The 21,045-nt window shown below is 39.0% G+C and overlaps 5 protein-coding genes and 1 non-coding gene across 6 annotated transcripts in view; 3 read left to right on the forward strand and 3 right to left on the reverse strand.

The window, feature by feature from the left end:
• Window positions 1–7,440, reverse strand: part of PHYBLDRAFT_72565 (hypothetical protein) — a gene marked incomplete at both ends in the record, with an annotated part of 11,343 nt that extends 3,903 nt beyond the window's left edge. The window contains one exon of the mRNA XM_018442674.1: window positions 6,874–7,440. Within this exon, the coding sequence (XP_018289043.1) occupies window positions 6,874–7,440 (567 nt within the window). The remainder of the gene's footprint in view (window positions 1–6,873) is intronic.
• Window positions 7,441–9,594: 2,154 nt separating this feature from the next.
• Window positions 9,595–11,793, reverse strand: PHYBLDRAFT_171066 (hypothetical protein; the record flags this gene model as incomplete). The annotated part of the gene is made up of 3 exons (XM_018436495.1): window positions 9,595–11,029; window positions 11,362–11,524; window positions 11,763–11,793. 3 exons carry the CDS (start codon window positions 11,791–11,793, stop codon window positions 9,595–9,597), a joined length of 1,629 nt encoding a protein of 542 aa, XP_018289044.1.
• Window positions 11,264–11,337, forward strand: PHYBLDRAFT_t179. Its single transcript has one exon. It is a non-coding gene; the product is annotated as a tRNA-Val (tRNA).
• A 596-nt stretch (window positions 11,794–12,389) lies between the features above and the next one.
• PHYBLDRAFT_148215 (Homeodomain-like DNA binding domain-containing transcription factor) lies at window positions 12,390–12,863 on the forward strand (the record flags this gene model as incomplete). Its single annotated transcript, XM_018432037.1, has 2 exons — window positions 12,390–12,665; window positions 12,702–12,863. The coding sequence occupies 2 exons, from the start codon at window positions 12,390–12,392 to the stop codon at window positions 12,861–12,863; spliced, it is 438 nt and encodes a 145-aa protein (XP_018289045.1).
• A 2,663-nt stretch (window positions 12,864–15,526) lies between these two features.
• Window positions 15,527–15,862, reverse strand: PHYBLDRAFT_148217 (hypothetical protein; the record flags this gene model as incomplete). Its single annotated transcript, XM_018432038.1, has 1 exon — window positions 15,527–15,862. The coding sequence occupies one exon, from the start codon at window positions 15,860–15,862 to the stop codon at window positions 15,527–15,529; it is 336 nt and encodes a 111-aa protein (XP_018289046.1).
• Window positions 15,863–18,010: 2,148 nt separating this feature from the next.
• Window positions 18,011–19,566, forward strand: PHYBLDRAFT_171067 (hypothetical protein; the record flags this gene model as incomplete). Its single annotated transcript, XM_018436496.1, has 2 exons — window positions 18,011–19,216; window positions 19,528–19,566. The coding sequence occupies 2 exons, from the start codon at window positions 18,011–18,013 to the stop codon at window positions 19,564–19,566; spliced, it is 1,245 nt and encodes a 414-aa protein (XP_018289047.1).
• Between the last annotated feature and the right edge of the window lie 1,479 nt (window positions 19,567–21,045).

A 21,045-nucleotide genomic window follows, 5' to 3' on the forward strand; every position in this document is an offset into this window, starting at 1 on the left:
AACAGGTGCAATGTCAGATTCAATTTCATGGATATCTGCCATGGAAATACTATGACCCAAGATGGAAACAGAAGGGGACACAACAGGCTCACTTGCAGAATGAACTTCAGGAATTTTGTGTTGGACTGCATTGATCAAAGATTGCATGGATGAAGCAGTAAATGTTGCACCACATTTGCATTTAAACTGTGGGCTACCAGTACGAGAAGTAGACCCATTAGAAACAATTTTGCCTGTAGTCTGGCAATGTGAACAGGACAAAACATTGTGCAATTTTTTAAAGTCTGCCTTGAGGCCAGACAAAATGAGAGCAGTGGGAGTAGGGCGGCCAGTGGAATTAATCACCTGTTTTTGGGAACCAATCATTGTTGGAGGAGCTTGAAAAAAAAATTCGTGGGAACCAGGAGCAGGCAAAGCAGAAAAAGAAAGGTCTGAAACTGGGACAAAAAAGTGCGAAGTTGATGGTAAAACACCAGAACCACCTTCAGAGAAGGAGAAAAGAACTGGAGACGATAACAGAGGTACAGGCAATTGAGATGTAGTTGGAGATGCTGACAATCTTGAGTGATTTCGGCGCAGATGTGAAGATGATTGCAATGATGATTCCAACAATTTGAAAAAAAAGTCAATTAAAAAAATGAAAATTGGTAGATATATAAAAACAACTATGACAATCAATCCTGCTGCAAAAAACAGATAGGTTTGATATAGTAGTTATAGAGAAAAAGAGGTAAAAGTAAAACTGTGCTGGGTTTGAATTCAAAAAATAATTTGGTTGTGGAAGAGAGTGTGTGGTTTCTTGGTGTAGGTAAAAGATTTTTATTGAAAGGCTAGTGGGCACACGCACTATAGAGCTATTGCCCGCCTTTAAGAGTACAAAAAAGAATAATAGAAAGGAAAAAAACCCAAGGGGGAAAATGGGAAAAACTAGAAAGGGAAACTAAGCTAGGGGATACAAAAAAAGGGAGATAAGGATAAAATATGAAGCATGCATGAAATTCATGCAATAAATGGAAACTAAGACTAATACAGATCTAGACTAAAAATAAAAGGAGATGGCCAGTCTCATTTGGGTAGCCAGTTCAAGAAGAGTTGTCCTCTGTCTGTTGCAGCATGATCAGCAAGATCAACCCCAGGGAGACAGATCTGTTCTATGTCCAACATTATTCTACAAAGAATTGGCCAAGTAAAGATCCAGAAGGCATTGTTCTTGTTGTTTTTAGGTGTCTTCAGAGGCAGCATATTGAGTACATAATCAATTGGATTGGGTTGTACTGTAGAATAGAGATGGAGACGAATTGCAGCTCCAGTGCACTCAATGACATGATGACGGCTGGTGGTATGCAATCCACAGGAACAAGGTTGAGGACGTCCAGGAAGCCACCCCATACGCCAACGTATGAATCTACTACGTTCATAGTTAGTCATGGGAAGCCAGAGAATAGGGTCAACACCAAGAGAAGGACGGCAAGCAGAGAGAAGTATTTGTTGAGAGCGTTGCAAGGAGAGGCCCTGGTTCANAAATGAACGAATGGCATGCTTGCAAGCTTTAGAATCAGCATTCTGACGATTGGAGAGAGACAACCAAATGGGATTAGCTAAAAGCTTAAACCATTGGTGTGCTGGGTTTGTAAGAACAGGTCGAAGAAGAGTAAACAGAGCCTCATCAGGCAACCAGAAAGCACGATATACAAACTTGAAACCAAGAGTCAAGATCCTCTCCCTCATGCTAGGAAGATTCCCAAGGTGACGGAAAACAGATGTAGAAGATGTGGAGTGACCTCCAAAAATCATGCGTAAGCATGTGTTCTGGGCCTTTTCAAGCACAGCAACTTGTTTGATGTTGAAGCAGGATATTGCCAGGCCATACTCAAATTGTGGACGAATAAACTGGCGGTACAAACGAATTGAGAGTAGACGTGACAACCCAGTGTGATTGACACCAAGTGATTGAAGAGCACGCATGCTGTTGATAGCAGAGACACAATTACGAGAGATGAGAAGAGATGGATCAATAGTCCCCTTTGCTGAGAAGGGAACACCAAGGTAAGGAAACGAATGAGCATGAGGAATAGGCACATTGTAGAGAGAGAATGACAAAGGAGAAAGAGAACAAGAATGGTGAAGGATCATGCACTTGGTGGGACTCCAACGATATCCTAGCTCTTGAGAATGTTGTTCAGCAGAATTCAGAATGACAGGCATAGCTTCTGGTGTAGCAATGATGGCAACATCGTCAGCAAAAAGTAGTGAATTGACTAATTGATCATTGAGTCTTGTGGCAGCAGTCTGATTAAATACTGTGTTACAAAGTTCCCCTGCAGCACGAAGAGCAACTGGTAGAGAATTTATGTACACGGAATAAAGGTGGGGAGAAAGCACAGATCCTTGCATAACGCCAGTCAATGGTTGGAATGATCTGGATGTTGCACCAGAAAGCAACACCTCAACTTGAACGTTGTCAAAAAGACTTTGTAACAAAGCTAACATAGCATCAGAGGCAAGAGGACGTAACGATGTCCATACTACAGAACGATCAACAGTGTCATATGCAGACTTGATATCAAGAAAAGCCAAGACTGGTGGTGCTTTGAATAGAGCTGTGTGACGACGGACCATCTCATGGAGACAAAGAACTTGATCAAGGGAGCTACGTTGACGTTGGAATCCACCCTGTGCAATGTCAATTGTTGGAGACACATCTTCAAGAGGAAACTGTAGACAATATTCCATGGCTTTTCTCAGGATAGACGTTAAGCTAATGGGACGATAGTTAGCAGGGTCATGAGTATCACCCTTTTTAAAGATGGGGACAATTTGTGCAGTACGCCATGCAAGAGGTGCAGAACCCCATTGCCAACAAAGCTGGAACAAAAGACAAAGAACAGGAGAGACTTGCTTAACAATTGGGTGAAGCATTTCAGCACGAAGATGGTCAACACCAGGAGCCTTGCGTGTAGGAAGCTTGAGAATTGCACTCTCTACAGAAAGATGAGTAAAAGGACACGATTCATCAATTGCAATTGGTGATGAAATCATCACTGTCTGGTCTGGAGGGCGGCGTGCAGGAAGAAATTGACCTGAGAAAATCTGTTGAAGATGATCAGCCATTTTGTTAGCAGCTACTTGAGGTCCACCTGGATCCACAAAGACAGGACTGGTTTGACGATGGCTTTTAATACGTTTCATTGTTGCTGTGGTCTTTGCAAAGTCTTGTGTTGCCAATTTGTTGCAGAATTCTTTCCATGTTTCACGTCGACGACGCTGGACTGATAACCTAACAGCATGACATGCATCCTGATGGCGCATCCAGCATATAGCCTTCTGCAAACCACTAGAATGACGCCAGCGTTGGTAGCTGCGTTCTCTCAGATCCATTGCTTCTTGAAGGTCCACTGACCAGAACCAGTACTTTTGCATGGTACGTGGTGTACGACGACCAACAGCAGTGTCCAGAGCATCATAGATAGCTTGAGCAAAAGCAGAGCACAGAGAATCTACAGGAGGAGGAGAAGAAGAAGAAAGGAAAGCACTGAACTGCTCTGTCAGATTGTCCAATGACCCAGAAGCTGTATCAATGTAGATCTTGAGAGTGTCAGGCTGAGCAAGCTTGGAAAGATTCCAAAGTAGGCGCGGATGATTAGTAGGGGGAGGGGGAGGTGAAACATAGGGAGTGAAAGTGAGGTTGACCATTTTGTGATCAGAGCCTAAAGAAAGATCAGAACGAATTTGCATAGAAGGATTGAGAAGGGGGGGCGTAGAAAGAAATAAATCAATGACACTGGAACGTGAGGTACCAGAGCCACCAGAAAGAAAGGTAGGAATACCAAATGCAAGTAATTCATTCCAACAAGTGAGACCAGTTGCCTGGATCCACTGAAGAAAAGAAGTTCCTCGCGAAGTGATAGCATGGTCACCAAGAAAGGATCCCATACGTGAATTAAAATCACCACAAAAAATAGTGTTAGAAGAAGGAATAGAAGAAGAAGAGAGGGGGAGGTCATAAAGAATAGAAATTGCATCGTCATCAGAAAGAGAAGGGGGAAGATAAATGCAATGAATAAGAAAATCAAATACAATACAAGAAAGAACATAAGGAGAAGAAGAAGGAACAATAGAAATGGGGTAAGGGAAAGAAGGATTTACAAGAAGAGAAATACCCATGCAGCCACGGCTAGCATTGGGGACAGACTGACCATAGGTATGGTACTGCTGCCAAGAAGTAGGATAACGATGGGGGGACAAAAGCCACGTTTCAGTGATAAAAAGAAGGGAAGTAAGTGGAGCATATGAAAGGATCGTAGGTATGGTCTGTTTTGCAAGACCATTTGCATTCCATAATGTAATTGTTACTGGATTCATAGATCAGAGAATGAAGGGATGGTGATGCTGGCAGTATGTATAGAGATGTCCAAGTCTTTTTTGGTGGGTCATGGGGGAACAATCTCAGCTAGTTGGTCATCACTAATCCATCCCTGAGAGCAAAAGGAATGTGCAACAGCAAACTTGACAGGAGCCCTAATGAATTCAATGGCACGTAGCATACGATCATTGTGAACATGTATAGCTTTTGTTGCCCTATCATCAAGTGAAAGAGAGGCCAGAGCTGGGTCACGGAGGTGAACAGGGTCCAAAGGATCAAAGTTATCCAAAGTAGTAACACCATAACTCGCCAAGATAGTCTTGAGCTCAGGAGCATACTCATTATGTACAAGCATTCCCATCACCTTACGATCAGGATAGTGGAGATCCAGCACACGTGCAATGTCTATCTTTAATTTCCTAAGACGTTGACGTTGAGTACTAATGGGGAGACGGATAGCATTAGGTACATAAACAATTTGAAACCCCTGATCAGCATTTTCTTTAATTGTCATGCCACGAACAACAGCAGCAATGGCCCTAGCAGTTGGAGCCCTTTTACGTGGTGTTTTAGAAACGAAAGTCTTGGTGGGGTCAGTGGAATGATGGGTCTGGGATGCAGGAAGTGATGGAAAATCAGCCTGAGAAACAACTGGAACAGAGGCAGCAATAGTAGCATATTTGGATGCTGCAGCACCAACAGAAAAATCAATATTCTCCTTTGTCAAACGTGCAATAGTGGTGTTTGCAGTAGCAAGAGCCTTACGCAACTCAATGTTCTCTTTTTGAACAGCCTCCAATGCAGAAAGACGTTCATCATAAACCTGGAAACGGTCCCAAATATCCTGAAGAGTGGGCATTACAGTTGGAAAAACAGGTGCAACGTCAGATTCAATTTCATGGATATCTGCCATGGAAATACTATGACCCAAGATGGAAACAGAAGGGGACACAACAGGCTCACTTGCAGAACGAACTTCAGGAATTTTGTGTTGGACTGCATTGATCAAAGATTGCATGGATGAAGCAGTAAATGTTGCACCACATTTGCATTTAAACTGTGGGCTACCAGTACGAGAAGTAGACCCATTGGAAACAATTTTGCCTGTAGTCTGGCAATGTGAACAGGACAAAACATTGTGCAATTTTTTAAAGTCTGCCTTGAGGCCAGACAAAATGAGAGCAGTGGGAGTAGGGCGGCCAGTGGAATTAATCACCTGTTTTTGGGAACCAATCATTGTTGGAGGAGCTTGAAAAAAAATTTCGTGGGAACCAGGAGCAGGCAAAGCAGAAAAAGAAAGGTCTGAAACTGGGACAAAAAAGTGCGAAGTTGATGGTAAAACACCAGAACCACCTTCAGAGAAGGAGAAAAGAGCTGGAGACGATAACAGAGGTACAGGCAATTGAGATGTAGTTGGAGATGCTGACAATCTTGAGTGATTTCGGCGCAGATGTGAAGATGATTGCAATGATGATTCCAACAATTTGAAAAAAAGTCAATTAAAAAAAAATGAAAATTGGTAGATATATAAAAACAACTATGACAATCAATCCTGCTGCAAAAAACAGATAGGTTTGATATAGTAGTTATAGAGAAAAAGAGGTAAAAGTAAAACTGTGCTGGGTTTGAATTCAAAAAATAATTTGGTTGTGGAAGAGAGTGTGTGGTTTCTTGGTGTAGGTAAAAGATTTTTATTGAAAGGCTAGTGGGCACACGCACTATAGAGCTATTGCCCGCCTTTAAGAGTACAAAAAAGAATAATAGAAAGGAAAAAAACCCAAGGGGGAAAATGGGAAAAACTAGAAAGGGAAACTAAGCTAGGGGATACAAAAAAAGGGAGATAAGGATAAAATATGAAGCATGCATGAAATTCATGCAATAAATGGAAACTAAGACTAATACAGATCTAGACTAAAAATAAAAGGAGATGGCCAGTCTCATTTGGGTAGCCAGTTCAAGAAGAGTTGTCCTCTGTCTGTTGCAGCATGATCAGCAAGATCAACCCCAGGGAGACAGATCTGTTCTATGTCCAACATTATTCTACAAAGAATTGGCCAAGTAAAGATCCAGAAGGCATTGTTCTTGTTGTTTTTAGGTGTCTTCAGAGGCAGCATATTGAGTACATAATCAATTGGATTGGGTTGTACTGTAGAATAGAGATGGAGACGAATTGCAGCTCCAGTGCACTCAATGACATGATGACGGCTGGTGGTATGCAATCCACAGGAACAAGGTTGAGGACGTCCAGGAAGCCATCCCATACGCCAATGTATGAATCTACTACGTTCATAGTTAGTCATGGGAAGCCAGAGAATAGGGTCAACACCAAGAGAAGGACGGCAAGCAGAGAGAAGTATTTGTTGAGAGCGTTGCAAGAAGAGGCCCTGGTTCAAAAATGAACGAATGGCATGCTTGCAAGCTTTAGAATCAGCATTCTGACGATTGGAGAGAGACAACCAAATGGGATTAGCTAAAAGCTTAAACCATTGGTGTGCTGGGTTTGTAAGAACAGGTCGAAGAAGAGTAAACAGAGCCTCATCAGGCAACCAGAAAGCACGATATACAAACTTGAAACCAAGAGTCAAGATCCTCTCCCTCATGCTAGGAAGATTCCCAAGGTGACGGAAAACAGATGTAGAAGATGTGGAGTGACCTCCAAAAATCATGCGTAAGCATGTGTTCTGGGCCTTTTCAAGCACAGCAACTTGTTTGATGTTGAAGCAGGATATTGCCAGGCCATACTCAAATTGTGGACGAATAAACTGGCGATACAAACGAATTGAGAGTAGACGTGACAACCCAGTGTGATTGACACCAAGTGATTGAAGAGCACGCATGCTGTTGATAGCAGAGACACAATTACGAGAGATGAGAAGAGATGGATCAATAGTCCCCTTTGCTGAGAAGGGAACACCAAGGTAAGGAAACGAATGAGCATGAGGAATAGGCACATTGTAGAGAGAGAATGACAAAGGAGAAAGAGAACAAGAATGGTGAAGGATCATGCACTTGGTGGGACTCCAACGATATCCTAGCTCTTGAGAATGTTGTTCAGCAGAATTCAGAATGACAGGCATAGCTTCTGGTGTAGCAATGATGGCAACATCGTCAGCAAAAAGTAGTGAATTGACTAATTGATCATTGAGTCTTGTGGGCAGCAGTCTGATTAAATACTGTGTTACAAAGTTCCCCTGCAGCACAAAGAGCAACTGGTAGAGAATTTATGTACACAGAATAAAGGTGGGGAGAAAGCACAGATCCTTGCATAACGCCAGTCAATGGTTGGAATGATCTGGATGTTGCACCAGAAAGCAACACCTCAACTTGAACATTGTCAAAAAGACTTTGTAACAAAGCTAACATAGCATCAGAGGCAAGAGAACGTAACGATGTCCATACTACAGAATGATCAACAGTGTCATATGCAGACTTGATATCAAGAAAAGCCAAGACTGGTGGTGCTTTGAATAGAGCTGTGTGACGACGGACCATCTCATGGAGACAAAGAACTTGATCAAGGGAGCTACGTTGACGTTGGAATCCACCCTGTGCAATGTCAATTGTTGGAGACACATCTTCAAGAGGAAACTGTAGACAATATTCCATGGCTTTTCTCAGGATAGACGTTAAGCTAATGGGACGATAGTTAGCAGGGTCATGAGTATCACCCTTTTTAAAGATGGGGACAATTTGTGCAGTACGCCATGCAAGAGGTGCAGAACCCCATTGCTAACAAAGCTGGAACAAAAGACAAAGAACAGGAGAGACTTGCTTAACAATTGGGTGAAGCATTTCAGCACGAAGATGGTCAACACCAGGAGCCTTGCGTGTAGGAAGCTTGAGAATTGCACTCTCTACAGAAAGATGAGTAAAAGGACATGATTCATCAATTGCAATTGGTGATGAAATCATCACTGTCTGGTCTGGAGGGCGGCGTGCAGGAAGAAATTGACCTGAGAAAATCTGTTGAAGATGATCAGCCATTTTGTTAGCATCTACTTGAGGTCCACCTGGATCCACAAAGACAGGACTGGTTTGACGATGGCTTTTAATACGTTTCATTGTTGCTGTGGTCTTTGCAAAGTCTTGTGTTGCCAATTTGTTGCAGAATTCTTTCCATGTTTCACGTCGACGACGCTGGACTGATAACCTAACAGCATGACATGCATCCTGATGGCGCATCCAGCATATAGCCTTCTGCAAACCACTAGAATGACGCCAGCGTTGGTAGCTGCGTTCTCTCAGATCCATTGCTTCTTGAAGGTCCACTGGCCAGAACCAGTACTTTTGCATGGTACGTGGTGTACGACGACCAACAGCAGTGTCCAGAGCATCATAGATAGCTTGAGCAAAAGCAGAGCACAGAGAATCTACAGGAGGAGGAGAAGAAGAAGAAAGGAAAGCACTGAACTGCTCTGTCAGATTGTCCAATGACGCAGAAGCTGTATCAATGTAGATCTTGAGAGTGTCAGGCTGAGCAAGCTTGGAAAGATTCCAAAGTAGGCGCGGATGATTAGTAGGGGGAGGGGGAGGTGAAACATAGGGAGTGAAAGTGAGGTTGACCATTTTGTGATCAGAGCCTAAAGAAAGATCAGAACGAATTTGCATAGAAGGATTGAGAAGGGGGGACGTAGAAAGAAATAAATCAATGACACTGGAACGTGAGGTACCAGAGCCACCAGAAAGAAAGGTAGGAATACCAAATGCAAGTAATTCATTCCAACAAGTGAGACCAGTTGCCTGGATCCACTGAAGAAAAGAAGTTCCTCGCGAAGTGATAGCATGGTCACCAAGAAAGGATCCCATACGTGAATTAAAATCACCACAAAAAATAGTGTTAGAAGAAGGAATAGAAGAAGAAGAGAGGGGGAGGTCATAAAGAATAGAAATTGCATCGTCATTAGAAAGAGAAGGGGGAAGATAAATGCAATGAATAAGACAATCAAATACAATACAAGAAAGAACATAAGGAGAAGAAGAAGGAACAATAGAAATGGGGTAAGGGAAAGAAGGATTTACAAGAAGAGAAATACCCATGCAGCCACGGCTAGCATTGGGGACAGACTGACCATAGGTATGGTACTGCTGCCAAGAAGTAGGATAACGATGGGGGGACAAAAGCCACGTTTCAGTGATAAAAAGAAGGGAAGTAAGTGGAGCATATGAAAGGATTGTAGGTATGGTCTGTTTTGCAAGACCATTTGCATTCCATAATGTAATTGTTACTGGATTCATAGATCAGAGAATGAAGGGATGGTGATGCTGGCAGTATGTATAGAGATGTCCAAGTCTTTTTTGGTGGGTCGTGGGGGAACAATCTCAGCTAGTTGGTCATCACTAATCCATCCCTGAGAGCAAAAGGAACGTGCAACAGCAAACTTGACAGGAGCCCTAATGAATTCAATGGCACGTAGCATACGATCATTGTGAACATGTATAGCTTTTGTTGCCCTATCATCAAGTGAAAGAGAGGCCAGAGCTGGGTCACGGAGGTGAACAGGGTCCAGAGAATCAAAGTTATCCAAAGTAGTAACACCATAACTCGCCAAGATAGTCTTGAGCTCAGGAGCATACTCATTATGTACAAGCATTCCCATCACCTTACGATCAGGATAGTGGAGATCCAGCACACGTGCATTGCCTATCTTTAATTTCCTAAGACGTTGACGTTGAGTACTAATGGGAAGACAGATAGCATTAGGTACATAAACAATTTGAAACCCCTGATCAGCATTTTCTTTAATTGTCATGCCACGAACAACAGCAGCAATGGCCCTAGCAGTTGGAGCCCTTTTACGTGGTGTTTTAGAAACGAAAGTCTTGGTGGGTTCAGTGGAATGATGGGTCTGGGATGCAGGAAGTGATGGAAAATCAGCCTGAGAAACAACTGGAACAGAGGCAGCAATAGTAGCATATTTGGATGCTGCAGCACCAACAGAAAAATCAACATTCTCCTTTGTCAAACGTGCAATAGTGGCGTTTGCAGTAGCAAGAGCCTTACGCAACTCAATGTTCTCTTTTTGAACAGCCTCCAATGCAGAAAGACGTTCATCATAAGCCTGGAAACGGTCCCAAATATCCTGAAGAGTGGGCATTACAGTTGGAAGAACAGGTGCAATGTCAGATTCAATTTCATGGATATCTGCCATGGAAATACTATGACCCAAGATGGAAACAGAAGGGGACACAACAGGCTCACTTGCAGAATGAACTTCAGGAATTTTGTGTTGGACTGCATTGATCAAAGATTGCATGGATGAAGCAGTAAATGTTGCACCACATTTGCATTTAAACTGTGGGCTACCAGTACGAGAAGTAGACCCATTAGAAACAATTTTGCCTGTAGTCTGGCAATGTGAACAGGACAAAACATTGTGCAATTTTTTAAAGTCTGCCTTGAGGCCAGACAAAATGAGAGCAGTGGGAGTAGGGCGGCCAGTGGAATTAATCACCTGTTTTTGGGAACCAATCATTGTTGGAGGAGCTTGAAAAAAAATTTCGTGGGAACCAGGAGCAGGCAAAGCAGAAAAAGAAAGGTCTGAAACTGGGACAAAAAAGTGCGAAGTTGATGGTAAAACACCAGAACCACCTTCAGAGAAGGAGAAAAGAGCTGGAGACGATAACAGAGGTACAGGCAATCGAGATGTAGTTGGAGATGCTGACAATCTTGAGTGATTTCGGCGCAGATGTGAAGATGATTGCAATGATGATTCCAACAATTTGAAAAAAAGTCAATTAAAAAAAATGAAAATTGGTAGATATATAAAAACAACTATGACAATCAATCCTGCTGCAAAAAACAGATAGGTTTGATATAGTAGTTATAGAGAAAAAGAGGTAAAAGTAAAACTGTGCTGGGTTTGACTTTAAAACATAATTTGGTTGTGGAAGAGAGTGTGTGGTTTCTTGGTGTAGTTGGTTATCACGTCTGTCTAACACACAGACGGTCGCCAGTTCAAGTCTGGCAGAAATCATTTTTTCAGACTTTCACATCTGACATTATTTTGATGAGTCTGTCGTTCCCAATCTGGGTTGGTCTTCCTTTTACTATAACAATGTCAGAGTTGACATTGTCGTTCCTGATCTGGGATGGTCTTCCTTTTACTATAACAATGTCAGAGTTGACATTGTCGTTCCTGATCTGGGATGGTCTTCCTTTTACTATAGCAAAGTCAAAAGGTCAAACCCACTGGGGATCAAGGAGTATACGTAAAATCAAAGAGAGGATAAAAGATACTTTTTATTAGTATGAATTGAAATGTCTTATATAGTTTTCTAAACTAATACTGCGCATTATCCACAGTAGCTATTATATTATATTTAAATAAAAGAAGAGTTATTATACTGCGGTTAATGCTCAGGAAGATGTTACTGCACATAACGAGGTACTATGGTTAACCATCTTCAGATTTTATGGATTTGTCAGACATTATTTTGATGAATCCGTAAAATCTGAAGATGGTTAACCATAGTACCTCGTTATGTGCAGTAACATCTTCCTGAGCATTAACCGCAGTATAATGACTCTTCTTTTATTTAAATATAATATCTTCAAGTCTCAATCTGATATTTCTCTTCAAGCATTTGTAACTAAGTCACAGAATCAATACCACTGGTGATTGTTAAGTTTATGAATAGTTTTTAGATAGGGAAATAAAGATACTTTTTATTAAATGTATTTTTTGACTATTTATACAAAATGATAATTGATTTCTGCCTAAAAGAATAGCTACAATAATATGTCTTAGATGGTTATTGTCCAGTAATACGGTTAGTGGAAGAAATTTGTGCCCCTAAATTTAATAGTTGCATTTTCATAAAAATATAATATCTTTCTTTTATGCTTACATTAACATTACAAACTAAAAGAAATCAAAGTAAATGCATCAAGAAGAAGCCTAAGGTCCAGACTACTGGAAAAAAACACACTTATAATACTACTCATGTTATAATTGTTTATGAGAGCATTAAAAACGGCACCAACCAGATTAATATCACCAAAAAACTTGATGTAAGCCAATATGTCATGAAGTGTGTGCTGAAGAGTTACAAGAAAACTGGCTCACATAAAGCCACAGTACAGTTGGGCAGACCTCCAAAGCTAGACAAGAGAGATAAAAGAGAGATTCTACTTGAGATCAGTCAAGATCCAACACATCCATTGACCAAGATTAGCAAAAACTTGATCACACCTGTGTCAGACAATGCACTCAGAAAGTTTTTGTGTAGTGTTGGTATTTACTCTCTCAAGATGATTTGTAAGCCAAAGGCTTTGAAAAGCAATCAGAAGCAATTGCAATGTGTAATTGAACATGCTGACTAGAATGTGACATAATAGATTTCTGTCATCTGGTCTGATGAGTCACGATTCCAGCTCTACAAGAATGATGGACGTATAAGAGTTCTCAAGAAGAACAGGTCAGGCTTCAAGTCCAGTTTTGTCTCACCAACTATGAAGTTTGGAGGAGGTGCTATTATGGAAAGGGTGTTGGAGTTTTAGATGTCATGAAGGGGAATGTAGATTCCAAGAAGTATATAGACACCTTCGAAAGAGCTTATCTCCCTTCCCTTAAGAGATTTAAGGAAAAAAATAGCTAGAGAAGATTCAAGCTTCAAGAGAATAATGCCAGCTGTCACATCAGCGCCATGACAAGAGCATGGAAAAAAAAGAACAAGGTGCAACTTTTAGGCAACTGGCTACCTAAAAACCCAGATCTCAATCCAATAGAGCATGTCTGGACCTACCTCAAGTGGAAAGTTAGATCCAATAGATATAACCTATATACCACATATTATCTCAGACATGCAATTGAAAGGAAGTGGAAGAAAATTCCAAATTCATATTTGAAGAGCTTGATTAAGAGTATGAGAAAAAGATGTCAAGCTGTAATCGATGCAGATGGTGGCAGCAACAAATATTAAAAACGTGTTCTTCTTTCAAATATAATCAAACAAACACTTTATATATATTGTAAGCAATGATAAGATTCTTAGATACTATCATTGATATACTTTTTTGATGGTAAAAACTATATACATTTTCAACAAAGTCGGAAACCAAATAAAGAGGCACAAATTTCTTCCGCTCACTGTATCTTCTACAAGTATATTCACTATCTTAAACATCTAAAACATATATGAAAGACCAATTGGCAAAGTCAAGATCTTTTATCCTAAAAAGTCAACCATTACTGGTTGCTTGTAAATCCCGATTTTGGTTACCAATGTCAACTCTGGCAATATAATAGCTACTGCGGATAATGCGCAATATTAGTTTAGAAAAATATATAAGACAATTCAATTCATATCAATATGTCAGAGTTGACATCCGTAACTAAAATCAGAAGTTATAAGCAACCAGTAATGATTGACTTTCTAGGATAAAAGATCTTGACTTTGCTGATTGGTGTTTTGTCTACGTTTTAGATATTGGAGATGAGGAATATACTTGTAGAGATATTACTGGATAACCACCATCTAAGACATATTATTTTAACTATTTTTTTAGCCAGAAAACAACAATTGTTTTATATAAATAGTTAAGAGTTACGTTTAATAAAAATCATCTTTATTCTTATCTAAAAATTATTCTTAAAAACTTAATGGTCCCCAGTGGTATTGACACAGATGTTGTATGTTCTCCAGCTTCACCCACCCTGATTTATTCTCTTCTTCTTGGATCGTTTCCCTTCCTATTTTTTTTATTCTCACTTCTACATACAGTTGCGAAACAGAAAATTTGGTTGTTTTATATTTCCGCTATTTATTTCATAATACATCCTTACACTTCACTTTACTCAATCTGCTAAATTCAATAAAAGCTTTTTAATATAATGCCTAGACAACGAAGCAGTAAACCTCACAAGCCATTTTAAAGGCTTTCAGACGTTGAAAAAAGAATCTTAATTGGACTTCATGAAGATGGCATAAAGATTTCTGACATTGCAAAGAAAAAGGGAATACCAAGAACTACTGTCACACGTATCATAAAAAATACAACAAAACTGGATCTGCTACTAATAAGAAACCAACAGAAAGATCTTCTAAATTAACTGCTAGAGATAAAAATCATCTCTTCTTGGATGTCAGATGTGATTGCCATCAAAACTTGGTTGAGATGGCAGACTTGATTAAGGAAAAGACTGGAAAAAAGTCAGTACAAAAACTATCAGCCAAACGTTGCACAAGATGAATCTAGCCTACCGTGTAACCAAATCAAAGTCTCTTCTAACTAAGGAGCACATTGCCAAACGTCGTGCTTGGTATAGAAAAATAAAATGTTAGAAAAACAGTAAGATACTGTCATTTGGACAGACGAAGCAACCTTTACCGTTTTCAAGAAAAATGATCATAGTCATGCACGGCGTGAGCCAGGAGAGAAATATCATGCAGACTGCCTGACTCCAAAGGTTTCAGAAAATGGAGGTTCTGTATTGCTTTGGGGATGTATTTGGTCCAGAGGAGTTGGAACACTGGTTATGCTTAAGGGTAACATGAATGCCCCATTGTACAATGAAGTTCTGGAGAAAAAATTCATGCCCTTCTACCAAAGTCTTCCTAATATAGAAAAGGGAGACTATTTTTATCAAAAAGATAATGCGAGTTATCATAAGGCTACCTTAGCAGAAAGGTTCAAGAAAGACTTTGGATTGAAGATTTTGGAGTGGCCTCCTAACAGTCCGGACTTGAGTCCAATTGAAAATATCTGGGGTCTTCTTGATAACAAAATCCACGCAAGACGACCTCAGCCTACCACATTGTGACAATTAGAAAATGCTTTGCAAGAAACATGGAAAGCAATTAGCATAGAGACTTGTATAACGTTTTGCCTTATATGCAAAATCGTCTATCTGAACTTAAGATGCATAAATTTAGACCAATCTCTTATTAAAGCTTTTTCAATTTTTTTCAATTTATCTATCACATCTTATACAGTTATCTGTGAGAGTACCAGAGATTTATAGAACTTTACTATCTTTTATAATAAATTTAAAGCTACAATATAAGTTGAAGAGTCTTGGCAAGGGTTAAAAATGACCAAATATTCTGTCAGAAGTCTGTAATAAAGCAAGTATCTCACTATAATAATTATGTTAAAATTAAAAATGCAATGATATTATTTGTATTCTTTCTTTATTGCAGAGTAAGTTTCGAATAAAAGATTCATTTTTTGTTACTTGTAGCCTCCTTGTTGTTTTCAATGAAAAAAACAACTGGAAACTTTCTCCACTTCAAAATATAGCCACCAGCAGTTGTTTGTTTCATATTTACTATCTTGCTGGCTTTTTCGATAGTTAATCCCCTTATGAAGTAGAGATAAAGAAGCTTTTTTATATCTTTATCCATAGACTTTTGATATTGCCCTCTACTTTTTTTGGGGGTTTCGTCTGTTGTTGACGGGGCAGAACTTTTTGGATCTTCTGGCATTTCAGGCTCTTCAAGCTCTTCCATGATTTTTTCAAAGGCACTGTTATATTCTTCAAGTTTTTCGTGTAACATTGTAGGGTTTTCTGATAATAAAAGATGAAAAAATAAAGAAATAGGAAGATATGTTAAAGTGACATATTTTATATAAATATAGTTATATCTAGCACATAGCAGTTATAATTAAATAGTAATTACTTAAGATGCAAGATAAAAATCAGAACACAAGTTGAAGCAGCAAGAATAGATGTAAAGAAGATTGAGTTGTTGTTAAATAGTATTAGTCATTATATTTTCAGCTTTTTATATCAAAAAATAATATTCCAAGGTCCACTAAATAAAGTAGTACAAATTGAACTCAAGGAGATAAAAAATAAATAGGACAATATATTACCCGCAGCCATAAATTTATTATAAACATTCTTTTTTAAAAGAGATATCATAATTCTCTCTCTTTCCATTTGGTGTTTATATACCAAAACTGTTTATTTCTCTTCTTAAATCAGCAATAAATCTCATTCTCATGCTCACTTCAACAACTAAATATTACTCTGACAATGAAAACACTGCCTAAAGCTCTACACCTCATGGACTTTTTTATTATTTCCAGATCACATTATGTTTCTGTATGTAAATAAAGTCTATACCTCAGAGTCATTGATATTAATCTCTAAATAATCTATAGTATTTTGAACAAAAGCTATAAATCTGAAAAGAAAACGTGACGATTCAACCCTCCACCTACAAAGAAACTACAAGATCAAACATCTACCTGTACGATAGGAACCAGTCTACACATATTCATAATGCTTTTAAGTGCATTTCACTGACCATACTTTTTCGAAATCCAACAGTAGAATTCACTCTACCGACCACACAAAAACTTGCCAATTTTTATCTCAAATATCCAGTAATCTGATTGACTACCACAGCAATTGTATTTCTTATGAACCTGGTCCTACACAAGCATCTAATACCATTACAAAAAAGAATCCAAAAATGCTATATTTATTCAGCACCTGCTCCAACCATTTTACAATGTCAGAATCCTGATCTTCTTAATATCAAACTCAACAACTCTTTGTAATCTGCACTCAAAACAAGTAAATGTCCAACAATCTGTTAAACAACTGAAAGCGGTCCAAGAATTATGCTTTGCTCACAATACTACCCAATCTCAATTTTGGAAACCCTCATGATACAAAATACTAAAAAAAAAACCAAATATTACACACACAAAAACAGTAACAAAAAATAGCACAAGCTCATGACAAAAAAAAGAAATAAAAAAAGAGATGAAAAAAAAAGAGATGAAAAAATAAAAAAAATAAAAAAAAGAAATAAAAAAAAAATAAAAAATAAAAAAAAAGAAATAAAAAAAAAAATAAAAAAAATAAAAAAAAGAAATAAAAAAAAAGAAAAAAAAAGAAATGAAAAAAAAAGAAATAAAAAAAAAAGAAATAAAAAAAAAGAAATAAAAAAAATAGAAATAAAAAAAAGAAAAAAAAAGAGAAATAAAAAAAAGAAAAATGTAATAGCAATTTTAAAAATAATTCTCCAAATAGTATAACTAGCATTTTTATTCATAAATTTTTATAATATACAAAACCATTTTTTCGCAAATAATTTCTGAAAAACTGAAAGTCTCAATAACTGAAAGTAAAATGATATCTTACTGCAAGAAATTTCTGAAAAACTGAAAAACTGAAAAACTGAAAGTCTCAATAACTGAAAAAATGAAAGTCTCAATAACTGAAAAACTGAAAATCTTAATAACTGAAAATAAAATGGTATCTAACCGCAGAAATTTCTGAAAAACTGAAAATCTCAATAACTGAATTTCGAGCTTTTCCTTGGCTCTATACAAAAAAAAACTTTTTTTTTTTTTTTTTTTTTGGTTGGGCAAACCCATGAGGAGAAATCCCACCCCTTCCTTCGAGACAGAGGACAGGACACCATAAAGGCTCTGGTAGCACTGTAAATCGGCTAATAAAATAAATGTTCTTAAAAGTGTGAAGAAGCTTAATATGTAAACATTCATTATTCTTCAACACGTTCTTTATCCAAATATATTAAGACAACAGGACAAGACTATACCTTGGTAGAAACGTTTAAGTTATTAAAATATTTTTTTTTTTGGTATATATACCCCAGTGTCTTAATAAAAGTTTCTCAGTTATCTTTCTTCCTCAATTTTAACACCCTTTTTATTTTCAAAAAAAAATGCCTACTTCGAACAACTCCCTCGAATTTGTTATGGACAAGCACTGTGAAATGGTCAGTCACAGCAGTTCTGCAGACCAAACCCAGTTTTCTGGAATTGCTTTCGACCCCTTGTGCGAATTCAACCAAGAGATTGTCGACAAAATGCATGGAGAAGTTGTACTCCGATCTGTGACAGATGTCTTTGTCAACCATGCCGATATGGAATGGACCCGTACCTCGGCCGGAAACCCAGCAGTCACAAACCTCCTCAGTCTCAAAACTTTCCTGCCAACCGAAGTCAACGAGGCCACAACCAAGACAATTGTTGCACAGAAGCCGAAGACGAATCTGCTGGAGAAGGTCGATCCTGATTCTGTTCCCACTGCAGAAAGCATAGGTCGAGGTTCGTACCGAAAGTACAACCAAAACCAGGTGAACAAGCTCTTCTCCTTGGTTTTCTCGGAAAACCAGACTGCTGCTGCCGCTGCCAGGGAAACGGGGATCAATGTCTGGACTGCCCAGAACTATGTCAGGCTGGCCAGAGAGAAGATCCAGGCCGATTTTGATGCTGCCACAGTGGAGACTGATGAGTCTAATGGGCTGGAGACGATGGAGGTTGAGGAGGTTTCTGCGCCTAAAGAACGAAAACATGGCAACCAAAAGTTGTTCCAGGCGCACTCTGCTTTTTTTTTGAAGTTTTTCGAAAATAAACCAGATGCTACCTTGGAGCAAGCAAGGATAGCTGTCATGGAAGAGTTCTCTGGGCTGCAGATTACTAAATCAGCAATCCAGAAGCACTTGGTGAAGAAGTGTGCCCTGACAATGAAGAAGTTGGAGAAGCTGCCTGAGAAGAGAGATGACGTCAACACAATTGAGATGAGACGAGACTGCATTTTGGAGTGGCAACAACTTGCGGATTTCAACTATCTGTCGAACTGTGTGTTCATCGATGAAGCAGGCTTCAATATGCACATCAAGAGAACTTTTGGCCGTTCCGTCAGTGGCACCCCGGCTAAGACAACTGTCCCAACACAGAGAGGTGTGTCCATCACCATCCTTGGTGCAATGTGCGAGAGAGGGATTGTCAGCCTCTCATTGAAGAAACCCACTGCAGTCGCAACCAAGAAGAAGAGAAAGTTGGACATCTACACCAACGTTGAGGTGAACAGCCGAATTGGCACCAGAACCCAGCACTACCTCGACTTTCTTAGTCATACAATGGACGTTCTGGACAGCCAGGGTATGCAAGGACGTTATCTCATCATGGATAACGCTCCTATCCATAAGGCCGATGAGGTGAAAGACTTTATTTCTTCCCGTGGGTACAAGTGTGCATATCTTCCTGTGTATTCACCTTTCCTGAATCCAATTGAGGAAATGTGGTCCAAGATCAAGTTTGGTGTCTGCAGAGAAGAGATTACAGAGTCAGACGGGCTCATCTTAAGGATTACAGAATCAGCTAAGACTGTCACCCTTTCGGACTGTTTGGGTTGGATTAACCATGCTATTTCATTCTTTCCTCGCTGTTTGAACAGAGAGCAAAAGCTTTAAGTATGTCTTTTATGTCTATTTAAGCTCTTTACACTCTATGTCTTTTTTTATTTTATTTTTATTTTTTACTACTTTATGTCCCTCTTTTTCTTTTTTTTTTTTACCACTTTATGTCCCTCTTTTTCTTATTTTTTTTACCACTTTATGTCCCTCTTTTTTTATTTGTTTTACTGCTTTATGCTTTTCTTTTTTTATTACTTTGTATTTCATTATATCTTACTTCTTATTATGTGTTCTATTTCTCTATCAACTAATTATGCCTAATAAAAATATCCATGTTTTATGCCAAAAAAATACGACGTTTACAAAAAAAAATACGACGTTTACAAAAAAAAGTACGACGTTTACAAAAAAAAATACTACGGTTATATAAAAAAAATTGTAAGGCGCAAGGATAAAAAAATTGAGTGCCATGTACCCTTCCGCCAATAGTAAAAGGGGGGGAGCAAATTCAGATGGCAATGGGAGCAAATTCAGTTGGCAATGGATGCAAATTCAATTTCTATGGAAGCCAATCAGATGTCAATGGGTTCTAATTAGATGGAAACGGATGCTAATTAGATGGAAATGGGCGCCAATTGAATGGATAAAACCAGTAAATGTCAAAGACTTCCTTAAATACAACATTGTCTGTAAATACAGTATTTGCTGTTTCGTTGGAATTTGCTGGTGTATCAAGCATTATCTTGATTGTAGAAGGTTTTCTGACCTGGGATAGAGCAACATACAGCTGGCCATGGGAGAATACTGGGGCAGGGAGATATAATCCAATGCTCTCAAGAGTTTGACCTTGTGACTTGTTTATTGTCATTGTAAATGCAAAACGAACTGGAAATTGGAACCGCTGGAATTCAATTTCACCATTTGATCCAGATGGATTAAGCTTTATTCCTGGAATAAGAGATACTTGCCCGGCATTAGATCCAGTCACAATTGTTGCTCTGATGGCAGATGTTCCAAAAGAGATGCAAATCAGGCGTATACTATTACAGAGGCCGTTTTTTGGGTCAAGATTGCGAAGAAGCATGATAGGACATCCTTTTTTTAAGGACAGTGAGTGAGGCGGTAGGGATCCAGGATCAATGGTATTTAGTAGCTCAACTGGATATGTCAACTGACCATCTTCATCAATTCCCTGGTCGACGCTCTTAAACTCTTGTGCCTCTCCAGGAAACTGGCTCAGAAGAATATCATTGAGTTTCTTGACATATTTATTCTTAGGAGTAAGCAAAGCTCGGCCCATGAGGAAATGAGGGTTGGCTGCATTAGAGGAGAGATCATGGAAAACTGCTTTGGCCAGATCAGCAGGATTACATCCAGAAAGTAACATATGGGGCGGAATTGGGATGATGTCATCACCGCCCATTGTGTGGGCAGAACCACTACCAACTTGCAAGAGAAATGCTCCAAATTCCCTAAGCTTTAATGTTTCTTGTTCATTACACTGCAAAAAAATGTCCGATTCCCATACGTGATAGGATGTAAAATTCTGTGTGATTTTT

This window comes from Phycomyces blakesleeanus (genome assembly GCF_001638985.1).
Source record: "Phycomyces blakesleeanus NRRL 1555(-) unplaced genomic scaffold PHYBLscaffold_17, whole genome shotgun sequence".
Lineage (NCBI taxonomy): Eukaryota > Fungi > Mucoromycota > Mucoromycetes > Mucorales > Phycomycetaceae > Phycomyces > Phycomyces blakesleeanus.